The sequence below is a fragment of the Eucyclogobius newberryi genome, unplaced genomic scaffold (genome assembly GCF_026437365.1).
Source record: "Eucyclogobius newberryi isolate DKJ021-1_F unplaced genomic scaffold, fEucNew1.0.hap1 SCAF_12, whole genome shotgun sequence".
NCBI lineage: Eukaryota > Metazoa > Chordata > Actinopteri > Gobiiformes > Gobiidae > Eucyclogobius > Eucyclogobius newberryi.
This window is the reverse complement of record NW_027315746.1, coordinates 24,663,070-24,678,522: the sequence shown is the minus strand read 5'-3', so window position 1 is coordinate 24,678,522 and position 15,453 is coordinate 24,663,070. Positions and strand designations below refer to the sequence as shown.

At 46.0% G+C, this 15,453-nt stretch overlaps 1 protein-coding gene across 1 annotated transcript; it reads right to left on the bottom strand.

Moving 5' to 3' along the window:
• Nucleotides 1-432: 432 nt before the first annotated feature.
• dhx30 (DEAH (Asp-Glu-Ala-His) box helicase 30) lies at nt 433-13,527 on the bottom strand. The gene is made up of 19 exons (XM_072441599.1): nt 13,329-13,527; nt 13,015-13,151; nt 12,799-12,909; nt 11,419-11,679; nt 11,192-11,341; nt 10,969-11,121; nt 9,908-10,366; nt 9,175-9,555; nt 8,957-9,035; nt 8,772-8,876; nt 8,521-8,696; nt 8,233-8,439; nt 8,068-8,149; nt 7,397-7,590; nt 7,159-7,318; nt 1,404-1,561; nt 1,214-1,317; nt 996-1,135; nt 433-720 (listed from the first exon to the last, which is right to left on the bottom strand). Exons 1-19 carry the CDS (start codon nt 13,498-13,500, stop codon nt 467-469), a joined length of 3,483 nt encoding a protein of 1,160 aa, XP_072297700.1. The 5' UTR covers nt 13,501-13,527; the 3' UTR covers nt 433-466.
• Between the last annotated feature and the right edge of the window lie 1,926 nt (nt 13,528-15,453).

Here is a 15,453-nt window from a genome sequence, read left to right as displayed (position 1 = left end):
CGTTCATGGGAACGAGCCGCACGCGGCTGCAGGTGAGCGGTAGGTGCATTTTATGATTGATACGTGCCAGGACTAATCGGCCGTCCACGCCACGAGGAAAAAAAATCGTCCATTCAACCTTTAAATAATAGTACTTTGTCTACTTGTTCTGCTAAAGCTCAAAATTATTCTAAAACTGTTCTGAAAAACACAAGTTTGGTTCTGTTTATCATTTCAGTATCAGTACTTGTTTTTTTATATCAATTAGTATCTGATTTTCGATACCTTTGACAACTCTTCATTGTCACCACAGTCATAATTTTACTCATAAAGAACAAGTTTAATTTTTGCTTACTATGAAGCAAACATTAACCCAATCCAAAGAAATGGATTATAATTGATCACGGAAAACGTTTCATAGGACACAGTAGTCGAAAGACAAACGGAATAAGTTAATATAATAAAAAAAACGAAGGAATTGCATGCGTCAGTCCACCTCCCCATCACTGTTCTGCACGTATGGATTAGAGTCTGTGTTGTTGAGCAGCTCCACCAGCAGAGAGACGAGTTTGCCGTCTTGTGTAGCGTTGGCGATTATATTCTCGGGCTCGTTGAGGTTTCGGTGCAACATGGTGAGTATAGACGTGCGCAGTTCCCACAGCAGCTCCCAGGTGTTGGCCGCCATCTCACAACGCACCAGGTGATTTCCAGGGAACGACACCTGTACCCTGTCTCCAGTCACTGCCAAGAAAAAAGGATTACAATTGTAAATGAAATCAGTAAGAAAGTGGCATTTAACACCTGTGGACTGTGCAAAACTGCCCAAAATTCTGTTATTGAATCACTTCTTGTAGAGTCATCAGGAGAATTTTATGAAAAAACAAACAGAAAGAATAGTCAGATATATAATAATAGATAATTAAATAGTGTCTGAAGACTTTCTGAGTCCAACTTCTAGCCAAAACCATGATAATCCTCAGTATATGGATAAGTTACATATGACATAGAAACCCGACCTCTCTCACTGATGTCACAGTCTGTGAGCAGCAGAAGGGCCAGAGGGTGCACTGCTGAAGAATCTCTGATGAAAACTTGACCATTGGACTTGACTGCGCTGAAGAATGTGAGCCAGCGACAGGGAAGATCCCCTTTTCCTCTAGAAAAAAAAAGACTTTCCATTGACCACGAACACAAATCTGACAAACACTGGTTATACAGCGAGTAAAAGTCCAACCTGTTGACAGTGGAGCGGTGAAGAACCACTGGACCCGTTCTTGTTCTAAAGGCCAAAGTGTTAGGTCGAAAGCGCCCGTCTTTGGTTACAAAACCTCTTTTTAACTGCGAGAGAAAACGTTTTTACATTACATTACAAACGTGTACTAACTAAAAACAAAAAGCACACTGTGTTTAAACTAAAGCTTTACCTGAATGAGGTTTGGGTACATTCCTGCCAGCAAAACAGCCTTCAGCAGCTCGTCCTCAGCCCAGTGCTCATTGTAAACCGAGGCCTGCCGCTGACAGTCGCTGGCACGAGACACTATCTGCGCTTCATTCAGGTTTTCACTGAACTGAGAAATAAGACCTGCAGGCCAAACAACTCGTCAGTCCTGTGTATTTAAGCTTTGGTTGGAACAGTCTGGCGTGGACAACGTCAGTCTGACAACAACAACAACACCTCGTGCACTTGGATGCCAACTGCCATAAAAAACAACAACGACAACAGTTTGGATATTACGGCAACATAGAGGAACGCCTCGGTCCGTATGATGGGGAAGAAGAAGAGGAAGCGTGACCTGGTCGGTGACGATATGAACAGCGGGGAGGACTCCCCTGGAGCCACTGATCCTGTGCAGCGTAGGGCGTCTTCTTGCTCGTCTATGGAGGGCTCTCTCAGTGAGGAGCAGGGCGAGGGGGTTGCAGATGTCGGGGATGTGAGTTCAGAGTGTAAGGTGTTCATAAAGCTCGCGCAGGATAATGCGTCCTTTAAGGGGTGGGATCCGATGGCGTTGACAAGGAGCCTGACTGTAGCTGTGGGAGTGGTCAAGCATGCGAGTGTCCTTAGGGATGGCTCGCTGCTGGTCGTGTGCAAGGACGTGGCTCAGCAAAGGAAGGCGATTGAAGCTAAGTCTCTGGGGGGGAAGGACATTCTTGTGTCTGATGCTGTAAGAGGCACGGTTAGGGGAGTTATAGTAGGCGTCCCTACAACGACATCTGTGGATGACATAAAGGAGAATTTGACTGGAGCTAAGGTGGTGGATGCTAGGCGGTTGAAGATGACCCGGGATGGGGTAAGGTGTGACAGCCTGTCGATAATGATTAGATTTGAAGGTGGGATCCTGCCTCGTGTGGTGTGCGTTGGGTACATGCGCTATGGCGTACGCCCATATGTTCTGCCGCCCCTGCGTTGCTTCAAGTGCCAGCGCTTTGGGCATATTGCAGCGGTCTGTAGAGGGAAGCAGAAGTGTGGTAAATGTGCAGGAGACCACGAGTATGGGAAGTGTGACGACGGAGCAAAACTCAAGTGCTGTAACTGTGGGGGAGAGCATAGCTCTGCCTACGGGGGATGCGTGTTCAGCAAGAGGGCTGCTGAGGTGCAAAAAGTTAGGGCCTCTCAAGGCATATCCTACGCAGATGCGGTCAAGAAGGTGTCTGGTAGTCAGGTGACGGTGGATGCAGTGGGGGCTGCCAGTGCTGCTGGTGTCCTAGGCGACAGGGGAGGGGGCAGCGTTGCCCGCGGCCAGGGGGAGGTCCTCACTGGGATGCCTGTGAGTGTGCCTTCCACGGGCAGAGGCCCTGTGGGTGCGGAGGATGTACTGGTTGTGAAGAGGAAAGATTTCTTCCTCTTTATAGTGGAAGTGATTAACTGTACTGGGCAAACCAAGAAGAGATCCGAAAAGACTAAGATCATCGCTAAGGCTGCAGGGAAGTACTTTGGAGCTGGGGGCCCCGAGTGGACGGAGATAGAGGATGCGCTGCGGGAGGGCGCCCTGCCCCATTCTGGCAGTGGGAGTGGGGGGGCTCCCGATGCGCCGTCAGGTTCCGGGGGCTCATAATGGCGGTGGTTGTCTTGCAATGGAATGCGCGTAGTCTTCGTGCTAATGGCCAGGAATTTAAGCATTTTGTCTCTACCTTGTTGAACAAGCCTCACGTTATGTGCGTGCAGGAGACTTGGTTACGACCTAGGTGGGGTTTTGGGATACAAGGGTATGTGTGTGTTAGGAATGATAGGGAGCAGGGTAGAGGCGGAGGTGTGGCTGTGTTTGTCCGAGATGACCTAAATTACGTTGTTGTCAGTGTGAGTAAAGCGCCGGAGGCCCTGGCGGTGAGGGTCTGGCTGGGTGGTGAAGCTGTTACTGTGGTTAACCTTTATAATCCGTGTGGTGAGTTAACGTTAGAGTCCTTGCATAGTATCGGTAAGGATGTTCGGGGAAAGGCCGTCTGGTGTGGGGATTTTAATGCGCATAGCGCTTTGTGGGGCGGTAGTGGTACCGATAGGTATGGGCAGGTGGTAGAGGGTTTTATCAATCAAAGGGAGTTGGTTTGTCTGAATGATGGGGGTGGGACCCGCTATGATATGGGGACCGGTGCGGAAAGTGCAATAGATCTTACACTTGTGTCCAAGGAGTTAGCTGGTGTTTGTAGTTGGGAGGTTCTTGGTAATCTTTCTTTTGGTAGCGATCACTATCTAGTCCGCACCGTGATTGGCTTTGGGAGCTGTGTGGTCAGGGGGACGAGGATCCAGAGGTGGCAGTTGGCAAGGGCGGACTGGGGGGCTTTCCTGAGGAAAGCTGATGATGGTTCTAGGGTTCTGCAGGAAGGAGGATTGACTCAGGTGGATGATCTCAATAGTGCAATTGTCTCGCTCATCACGCAGTCAGCGGTAGGCACGATTCCTAAGAGTGGTGGTAGTGGACATAGGAAGCGGGTGCCGTGGTGGACTGAAGCATGTGGTCATGCTGTTAGGGCGAGAAATGCGGCGTTTCGCCGGCTAAGGGTTGCCCACACTGAGGGTGCCCTCATTGACTACAAGCGGGCCCGCGCTGTTGTGCGGAAAACTGTGAGAACGGCCAAGAGTGCCTATTGGAGGCGGTATTGTTCCAAAATTGGGAGAGAAACGCGTCTCGGGGATGTTTGGGGGATGATTAAGCGGATGCATGGGGTTGAGCGCCGTCATGGGACCCCGGTCCTAATACTGAATGGTGTTGAAGCAGTCAGCGACGTTGACAAAGCTGAACTGTTGGCCAGCACCTTTGTGTCGGTGCACAGCTCTGACAATCTCTCACCTGCGGAAAGGCACTACAGGGAGAGTACTTTGGCCCAGAATTCTGAGCTGATTGGGCACCAGCCTTCGACTCAAGATGACCTTGACCTTCCGTTTAGTTTGTTTGAGCTAAGGAGAGCACTTTCTAAGGCGAAACAGACAGCCCCGGGTAGAGATGAGGTGTGCTATGACATGCTCTCTCATTTGACTGATGACACGCTTGGGCTAGTCCTGGGTCTTTTCAACCGTGTTTGGGATTCAGGTTGTGTTCCATCTGCGTGGAAACAGTCTACGGTGGTGCCGGTTCTGAAGCCGGGTAGGCCAGCGTCTGACCCTTCAAGTTATAGGCCGATTGCCTTGACGTCGCAGCTCGGGAAAACGATGGAGCGCATGGTTACCGAGCGGTTGGATTACTTCTTGGAGAGTCAGGGTTTGCTTCCTGCGCACCAGAGTGGTTTCCGTAGGGGCAGGAACACCATGGATTCCGTGTTGTGTTTGGAATCTGATATCCAGCTGGCCAGGGCTCAGAAAGAAAAGGTTATTGCGGTGCTCTTTGATGTGGAGAAGGCGTACGATATGGTTTGGAAGGATGGGCTCCTCATTAAGCTGCGGAAGTGTGGTGTGAAGGGTAAACTGTTTAACTGGGTCCGGAGCTTTCTGTCTGGCCGGCGTATCCAAACCAGAGTGGGCGCTGCTTACTCTGGGGTCTATGGGGTGGAGAATGGGATCCCGCAGGGGAGTGTGTGTAGCCCTATCTTGTTCAATGTTATGATTAAGGACATCTTTGACGACGTGGATGGGTCTGTTGGGAGGAGCCTTTATGCTGACGATGGCGCTCTATGGGTGAGAGGGAGGAATCTCCGGTTTTACGAGGCGAAACTGCAAAGGGCAATACAGCAGGTGGAGCAGTGGACCCTGAAGTGGGGGTTTAAACTGTCCGTACGGAAGTCTCAAGTGATCTGTTTCTTCAATGGGCATAGGGACGTCTCCCTTCGACTGCATGGGCAGGTGCTCGAACAGGTCAGGGAGGTGAGGTTCTTGGGGGTCACCTTTGACGAGAGGCTTAGTTGGCGTCGGCACATTGATGAGGTCAGTGGTAAATGCAAAAGGGTGAATAACTTGCTTCGTTGTCTATCCGGCCAGGACTGGGGGGCCAGCAGAAGGTCGCTCCTGGGTATTTATCGGGCCGTCATGAGGGCGGCTATTGATTATGGCTGTATAGCCTACATGTCTGCGGCTGAGACTAACTTAAAGAAGCTTGATGTGGAGCAAGCCCAGGCCTTGCGCATCTGCTGTAGGGCTTTTAGGACCTCCCCTGTCTCGGCGCTGCAGGTTGAGTTGGGGGAATTGCCGTTACGGCTCCGGAGGCTAGAACTTCTGTTGGCTTACTGGGTGAATGTGCAAGGTCATACGAGCTCTCACCCGGTGAGGGACTTTCTCAGGGTTGATGGGGGGCAGAGTGAGGCTGGCGGTATGGTTTTCAGCCAGGTAGGAAATGCGAAGGCGCGGCTTGCGGGGGTTGGTGATCTGCGTGTGAGCCCGTCGGTGGCTTTGTCTGCTATAGCTCCGTGGAAGTTTGTCCCGGCTCCTGTTGATGTTAGCTTGCATGGCAAGCTTAGAGGAGTCGCTGGGAGGGCACCGCAGTTTGCCGTTCAAGCGATCATCGATAAGCACTCAGGTGATGTGTTTATTTATACCGACGGGTCTAGGGATCCTGAGAGTGGGCGTACTGGCGCCGCTTATTTTGTGCCTGACCTGGGGCTAGCGGTCAAGAAGAGGTTGACAGATCGCCTTTCTGTTTTCACGTCGGAACTTATAGCGATACGGTTGGCGTTGGAATGGGCGGAATCTGCTTTGCAGTGTTGCGGCATTGTGGTGGCCTCTGACAGCCTTTCTGCATTGCAAAGCATTAAATCTGGGAAATCGGATTGCAGACAGGATGTGTTGAATGGCATCTTCTGTCTGATGCTCTCCCTGTCCAGGAAGGATGTGAGGGTTTCCTTCATTTGGGTCCCTGCGCATGTGGGGGTGGATGGTAACGAAATGGCTGATGCACTGGCTAAACATTCCCTTCGGCGGCCATCAATTGATGTGGCGGTTGAGTTGGGCAAGTCTGAAATCAAGCCTGTTATCAAGAGTCATGTGGTCGGCCTTTGGCAGGAATTTTGGAGCCACTGTGTTACTGGACGGCATCTCTATCACATACAGGGTAGTGTGGGTCCTTGCGGGTCTATGGGCAGGAACGCGTGGGAGGAAAGGGCCTTCGCCCGCATGAGGATTGGCCATACTGGACTCAATTGGTCACTGAGTAGGATAGGCAAACATCCGACCGGTCTGTGTGGTCACTGTCAGGTGCCAGAGACTGTCGAGCATGTGCTGATTTGCTGTGAGGCTTATGATAGGGAAAGGGCCGGGTTGGCCTTGTGGTTTCGGAATAATGGGCGGGAGTTCAATCTGCGGAACGTTCTGGCGATCCAGTCACAGGGTTTGTGTCAGGCTGTGGTTGCTTACTTATGTAGCACAGGGCTGGGTAAACGTTTATAGAGGTGGGGGGTGTTGGAGACTGAGCCGAGGATGAGGAGCAAGAGGATGTTCTAACGCGCTTGGACTTCGTGGGCCTAGAAACGCCAAAGTGATGGAAGAAGGACTTCTAACCGAACGTCAAAGAGGGCGAGGAAGGTGAAGAAGAGTCTCCCTGGAATAAAGCCGGTTGGTCTCTGACACAACAACTATTCTAGTCACAAAAACACATCATGACCTCATGGGCTTTGTACGCCAAAGCAATGGGGGGAGTACTTTTACGGACTACGACAGAGTCTGAGGACTACGAAACGTCTGAGGAATAAAGTCTGGCGGTAATGCAACACTCGGATGCCAACCGCCATAAAACAACAACAACAACAAAAGTTGAGACATACCTTTGATGTAGCGTAGCCCAGTCCTGGACAGAATGTACTTATCCAAATATTCATCCCTCTCCTCTCGGTCTCCCTCCCTTTGAAGCTTTCTCCAGCCTAAAACGACTTGACTCAATACCAGATAGTCACTGTAGTTAGACTGGCTCAAAGACTCCTTAGCCTAAACGAGGGAACAATTATTACCAACTTGAAAGACATACATTTTCTAAACTCATAACATGGCTGAGTAAATCACAACCTTGTTGACGAGGGCTCTGTTTTGTAGGCTGTTGTGGAAAGGGTCCCGGGTGAGACAGGCGGCCACAGACAGCAGAGGGAGGACGCATCGGAACAAGGCTCCCAGAATCAGCACTTTACCCAGACGAGGGTCACACGACATGTGGGCCACGCGCTTTCCCAAAGGCGTGAGGGTCTCCGTTTTGTCCAGTACTCCTGCAAAAGGGTCAACATCGGCATGAGATAGACAGGAAACATCACAAAAATGTGTATATATACACATCGATTAAAATGACTTGGATTGCAAATAAAATTAAATGATTCAGAAGGACTTTGCCAGCACAGTTTTACTTTAGGATTAGATTATCTTGAAAATTGACCGTATTTTCCAGACTATAAGTGGCACCGGAGTATAAGTGGCACCAGCCAAAAAATGCATAATAGAGAAGAAAAAAACAAATACAAGACACACTGGAGTATGAAATGAGGTCGCAAGTGTGAAAATAACAAATACCACATATAAGTCCCTCCGGAGTACAAGTATATAAGTGTAAATATAAGTACAAGTCGCACCCCGGCCAAAACTATGAAAAAAGGTGCGACTTATAGTCCCGAAAATAGGGTAATATTGTTTTGGCATGAAATGGAAATAATATTGAATTACCATATTGAAGCAAATGAGAAAATACTTACCAATGTCTTGTAAGTTTTGTACAGCATCTTTAACTGCTCCCTTATCAGGACTATCAAGTACTTGTGCTAAAAAATCTATAGCCTGCAAAAACAAACACAAAAAAAAACCATAATCCAGTAAATTAAAATAACATGTTAGAATTTTTTATTTATTTTTTTCTGTACCTGGATACTAGGACAGTGAATTTTAGCTTGTAAAACTAAATTCTCTAAAGGTGTGCGAAGGATCTCGGGAATGGGAAAGGGAGTCATAGATTTCAGGTGCTTCTGTGAAAACAAGTGGTACGAGTGTCCTGGCTGGCATCGTCCTGCTCGGCCCTTTCTCTGTGTGACGTTGGAGCGGGAAATCCAAACTGTGTCCAGGCAGGAGACCTACAAACAAACAAATAAAAACTAACTTATTGAATGCGGTAAATACAAAAACAATGGTTCGTCAATTTCCTCAGCACTGACCTTAGTTCTTGGGTCATAATTCTGCTCTTTGTGCATTCCAGCATCCACTACATGCACGATGTCATCGATTGTGATGGACGTCTCAGCGATGTTAGTAGTTAGAACGATTTTCCTTTGGCCTGGAGGTGAGTGCTGGAACACAGTCTGCTGATCGGCCACTGATAAACTGGAGTGCACTACCAGAAAATATTCAAATAATCAATGTCTTTTCTCCAGCGGGCATTGGGTAACATGTGTTTAGATGAACTTACAAGGCACAACCATCTGTTTTCCTGATGAAAAATTGGGCTTAAATGAGAGTTTCTCTTGAACCATTTTGATGTCCTGCCAACCAGGAAGGAAACACAGTATAGCCCCTGGAAACGCATACAATTAAGGCATGACCAAAATACAATCAAACTGTTTTTTAAAATGCAAGACACCAAAAAAGGTTTACCTGGATCTCCATGTTTGTCAACGTGTTCAATTACATCAGCCACCAAATTCCAATCTAGTGTCGCATCATCTTTTTCCACCTGAAAACACACCGCAATTGGACAATCCTGTGACATTGGATTTGGAAAAACACTCATGGCCTTGGTATAATACTTTTCTTAAGGAAGACCTTTTTTTAATCTAAACTTGGGAAAGGCTAAAAACAATCCGCCATCTTACCTCAGCCCTCGTCTCACTGTCTTGGCGTGGCAGTGGTCTTCCCATCTCCCTCAGCACATCCTCCAGGAACCTGTCCCTCACTGGGTGCATGAAGCCAGGCACTTTCACAATCGGACAGCCTCCGAAATACTGGGACAGTCTGTGGTTGTCGCCTGTTGCGCTCATGAGCACCACCCGGAGGTCAGGGTTTTCCGTCAGACTGGTGCGCAACAAAGCCAGCAGTAAATCAGTGTTTATGTCCCGCTCGTGCACCTCATCCACCACCACATGACTGATGCCTTTGAGATGAGGGTTTGACTGGAGCTTCTTTAGCAGGACGCCCACAGTCAGGAAAAGCAAGGCTCCCCCGCTGTGCTCTGGAGGTCGGCTCTCAAGTCGCACCTGGGAACAAGGCAAAAACAAACATTTGAAGCTAGTCTTAAGAGTCTCTTCTTTTTCTCACTACATTATTTGTTATGGTCATTATTTTTGTTTCATTTCTCCGATACATAATCAACATTCTGTTCTCGATGACATTAATAACTGGATAGGGACACATTTACTTACAGTCCAAAAGACGACATATGCTGATTAACTACACTTTAGAATAGCTCAAATAGTTCAATATAAAATGTAACCTTTAGTAGCTGGGTTCTGAATGAGTGTTTTATTTCCCTTGTTTGTATTTGTACATTATAAGTCATGAATCACTTTATCACTATAGAAGCTGTAATCGCATAGGTCGTGCGTGTACCTGGTATCCTACAGAGCGTTTGAGAGCTGGGCCCATCTCCTGAGCCACTCGATGTGCTACAGACACAGCGCTGATTCGTCTGGGCTGTGTGACCAGGATGTTGCAGTCGGCCCCTTCTCCTCCCCTCGTTCGCTCCTCCAGCAGAAAGCGGGGAATCCTGGTTGTTTTTCCGCATCCCGTCTCCCCTGCGATCACGACCACCCTGGAGGACTGGACAGCAGACAGCACTCTCTGTTGATGGGCATCGACGGGCAGCTCCACAGTGAAGCCGGGGTCCGCCGTCTCCCACTGCTCCTGCAGGTACGAGCTGAGCTGCTGGGCCTGCTGTGAGGACATGGCTCTGTATGGTCGGCCCGTAATGGCGTCTGTTAGAGGGTCTTCATCCTCCTCCTCCGCCTGCAGCTGAGCTACCTGCTCCTCCTCCTCCCACAGTTTCTGGACCTCTGTTGCTACTGGATACTGATTATGTACAAAAATACAATAATGTTAGCTAAATAGAAAGATAATGAGATATTTCTTACTACACTGAAAATTTTGCCCATAAAAGTCAATTATAACAAAGCATTTTGTATATTTAGCTGTGATGCGAATACCATGGACTTTGAGAGTCACGACAGGCGCTATATAAATCCAATGATAAAGGAATGTAGTTATTTTTAGCCCATATTTTAGATGCTTTATTAGACAGGACAGCTTATTGTGAAATGGGAATGAGAGAAGGGAGGACATACAGTAAATTGTCGGGCCAGGATTCAAACTCGAAACTGTGGCCTTAACCACTTGGCCACTGGGCAGCACATAGTTATTATTTTAAAATTTATTCACTAAAATAAGTCAGTTGAAAAATATTATAAGATACAAATATGTCTAAGAAAACACATTTGAAAAGAAAAATGAGACATTGAGAGATGAGATTTGCTTGGCTTGTATCACAAAATTAGATATATTGACAATTACTTTAAACCAAATAAAAAACATTCTAAAAAATAGTGCCAGTGTAGTTTTTTTTTTTCTACAATACTAACGTAAAAGCTTTTCATAAGTCTGCAGTATTCACTCACCTCTGAAAGGTATGATTTTATACTGTTCTCCAGATATTCTGGGACGTCTAGCAGAAATGGCCGCCTCTCCCTCTCTCCAACCTCCTTCACCAGCTCACGGTGGTACTTCGCATGAGACAGGGGGTTGTTGTTTTCATCCAGCAGCTCAAGTTCCTAAGAACACATTTAGATGTATGTTCATCACATTAAAATGGTTTAAAGTGGTACTGACAATGATTGATACCTTGAGTTTTACGCATGCCAAAGCGGCCGCCCTCTTCTCTGCGGTCGCTCTGCCGTTTGCTGTGGCTTTAAATTTGATCTCTTCGGGCCAACGCAGTGTCAGCTCACACGTTTTAACTTTTCCCCCAGTCGTTTCATACTGCATCAGCTCCTGCAAACACAAAATATAGAAAGCATAATATGGGCAACGATTTCACTTTTTTACTAGTCCCTGTTGATGCTACACACCCTGATTCTATGAGAAGACGTGGCCACTTGGATGACCCTGGTGAGGAGAGACTTGGGTTGTGGAAAAAGGGAAACCGCTTGAGAAACTTCTGGATTTTCTTCAATAGGCATACTTTTTTGTCCATTTGATATTGATCTAGACACACGAGTGTTATCTTCACCAAAATCCTCCTTGTCAAAAAGGATCGACTTCTTCCCTCCTCTTCCTCTGCCCGCTCTTCTTTGTGGGAGTTGATTGTTTGGACCAATCACACCCATGTCCTGCAAGGAATAACAAAACATACATTATCCTCGTGGCCTTTAGTGCTTAAAATATCCCTCAATAGTGTGGTACAGAAAACACCAACCTCCCTCTGAGCACCATCAAATCCCAGACACACAAATATATTCAAAAAAGTGTGTCCTAAGAATACTTCAGAGAATTTAGTTAGCCTAATGTATGATGGAGATTTTAAAATGCTAAATACAGAACCTGGCTTTCGTTGAAAACTTCAGAAATGTAAGAGCTTTGGACTTTTGACATGTCGCTGCAAACACTACAAGCTTCTAATAAAAAATAAAATAAAAGTGGTGGGACATGGAGGGATTAACTTCAGCTCCTAGATAATTATGATATTCGGTTTATAATCAAATCATAACACACTTGGACATTGGAATGCCGATAGGTGTCAACACAAACCAGAAAGCCATAAAAAGGTTTAGAGTTATTTTTATGTTTTTTGATTATATATATAGATAATCATGTTTATAAATCTCACTTTTTATACAATTAAATTAAAAGATATGACCTTCTTTAAATAAGTGGGACAGGCAGTCACCCTATCTGTATATCCCTATAGCATGGAATGCTAGTTCTTTGTTTAAGATAAGATAATCCTTTATTGTCCACACATGGGGAAATTTCATTGTTGCAACGCAGGTAGATACAAAGGAAAAGGATAGATAACTTGAAGAAAGCTTAAAAACACTCTTAATAGAAGAACTCTTATAAACAAAAACTCCTATGGGCAAAACCTCTCATTTCTTAATAAGGAATGGAGGGGGAAAATAAAGATAAAATAAAATAAAAACAGCTAGCGCAAGACAAGATAATACTAATAATAATGGTAAAATAAACGCTCCATTTTCATCAGTTATATGCACATGAATGTGACATTATTGCATACGAGTACAACAGTAATTGCACATGAAAATGACGGTATTGCACATGGTTAAATCAGTATTGCACATGAACAATATTTTGGTCACTTGCTAAATGTCTCTAACAGCTATGTTTTTATCAACGCCATAGTGAGTGGTAAAGGGACCCCAACCCTAATCATAAGTACATTCTAAATATAAAAAATGAGAGCGATGTTATAGAAGGAGAGCCAGACTTACTTTGAGTTTTTGGCACACAGCAGCTGCAGCAGCCCGTTCAGCCTCAATCTTTTTGGAAGCATAAGCCTCCTCTTCAATTTTACAAGGCCAGAGCACGGTCACTGTTGCTTTCTATAATCAAAATATGCCCATCAAACGTAGATAGTAGAAGATAGTGTGTATTATTCCAGCACATTCGTTTGTTTCAATGCATTCATGTCCATTCCTCCTGCTAACCTTGACACCCGCATGTTCACTGCAGCTGTACTGAACCAGTCTGGAAGTGTCGCTGATGCCCAGAGAACGGGAGATTGCATTGTGCAGAAGACTTTTAGAATCTGGAAAGTCCTTCAAAAGACTGGGATTAAGGTTTCCTGGACACAGAACGGTTACAAATAACACAAACAATAATTTTAAAAAAACACGTTAGGATCATTAAAACAAAGAACGTCAGATCAGCATCTTTACAAAACGAGGATGCCCTTGAAGTCCTGCTGCATTATGTGAGCTGTCAACAGTTAGCATCGTTAGCCGCCGATGCTAAAACTCACCTTGTTTGCTCTGATCGTGGTCTGTCACGTGGTCCTGCAGACTCCGGGCTTTGGTCCGATACCATCGCATTTCCCCGCTCCAGTTTGTTACAGTTTGGACACTTGATTGAACACATTTGCCCAAACTGCAGAGTGCTCTCATCCGCACGAGTAAAACACCGGGCAGCGCCATCTTTAAACTATAATTTATTCTTCTTGGCGGCTAAACGGCTACACCCCCAAGCGGAAGTGATCCTTCCACTGTCTGTGGTGACGTAGTTCCAACCCACTGTCTGTGCGCAGGAGACACGCCCCCTCTGTCCGCGAGCCAGACAACGTTGCATGTATTACATGGATCTATTATAATATAATATTATAATATGTATTGTCGTCATTAAACAGAACGAAAACTTTTTTTTTTTTAAATAAATGCTGACACAAACAGAACCGAGTTAGATATGTTGTTTGCAGGAACTGCATTTTTTATGTTAAAATGTCCAAATAAAAAACAACATTAAATGTTTGCTGCTGTCACTTCCAAACCTGTTCTCTTGTGATGCAAGCTCCAAATCTTCACGAGCTACATACTACTAAATGTGTTCAGTCAGTGTATTGTTGTTGTCCTATTAGTTCTAGAGCAGGGGTGTCAAACTCTAGGGCCGAATTTCGACGCTCAGGCCGAACATATCGTAAAACATAAAACAATAAAAAAAATACAAGAAATAAAAAGCTTTATATAGCCTACACTGTTTTTGAAGCAATTACTGGATCAATTAAAGGCGGTATGGACGATTTTTCGGCGATTTGAGAACGCAGGCGGAAGTGCGCATGCGCACTCCCCCGTGTGGACCGATACAACACACACGTGCGTTTGTTTATTAGCGCAACGGAGCGCATCACATCTCTCGTCTCCCGTAGATTTCAGTCCACTTCTGCGTCAGCTCGAACTGTCTTTCTCCGTCTTCATTTTACCCCGTACACTGAGGGAACTATATTATGATAGATCCATGCGCTTAGGCACATGGAAACGTGGGGACGAGCCAGACGCGGCTGCAGGTGAGCGGTAGGTGCGTTTTATGATTGAAACGTGGCAGGACTAATGATTTATCCACGCCACGAGGAAATATGATTAAAAAAAAATTGCTGAAAAAAATCGTCCATACCACCTTTAAAATAAATTACAAAGCGTTTGTTCTCATAAACTGAAATGTATGAAGAAAAACAAGTGTAATTTCACCAATGCTGTGCTTCAGTTTATGGGCATTACAACTTCAGAGTTGATATACAGAGCAAAACATTTAGTCTATTGTAGTTATCTGTGCACCTGAACTGACTCTGCAGTAAATACAAACAAACGTGGAAGCGTTTAAGTAAGGAGGTTAAGTTACGCCTCTTGCCTTGAAAATATAGAATAAGTGCATGAGCCACAGTGTTCCATCAAATCAAACTCTTTTGTCAAATCGTGGGCCAAGTGAGGGGTGAGGGGGATGATGACGCGTGCTTGCCCTTATGACCCGGTCTTGCCCCACCGCCCGTCAGTTTGGAGATTCGAGGAAAGGAGATAGTCTGTAATATAGCTAAACACTGCGGGAATCAATCAAAAAAACACTCTGGGTACATATATGAAGCACAAATAGCAATGTAAGAAGGTTAAAAGCTCTGAAAAGTCGATTTTGCATGTTATGGGACCTTTAACTGGGCCTGGAGGGGCAACTGCTTGTCTCCATGGAGATATCATATGCCCTACGAAACATAGGCAAGGGGTCTGTTCTAAGTAGTCGAGTACCTCCATCAGAATAGTTACATTGTGCACCTTTAAAATAAGAACTTTCCATGATAATACTACTGATGCCTCAGTCAGTTACTGAATGTTTGCTGAACGTTAAATGTCATTTCTTTCATAACTTTTGGAGAACAATTTACATTTCATTGATCACAATCCATCTGGGCAATCCAGGAGCAACGCACACGGCGCACCAGCAAAAAGGGATGAGGGACCACAGAAACGAGACAGATTACTACGGCCGAACATCACAGGAACTGGCCATACAGGCACGGTGAGTGGGCCACGAAAAGGGGTGGGTAGTCACTGGATTTTTGTGACCTCACAGGCAGTATTTTCTGTGTCCCTCAGGGCTAAGATCTG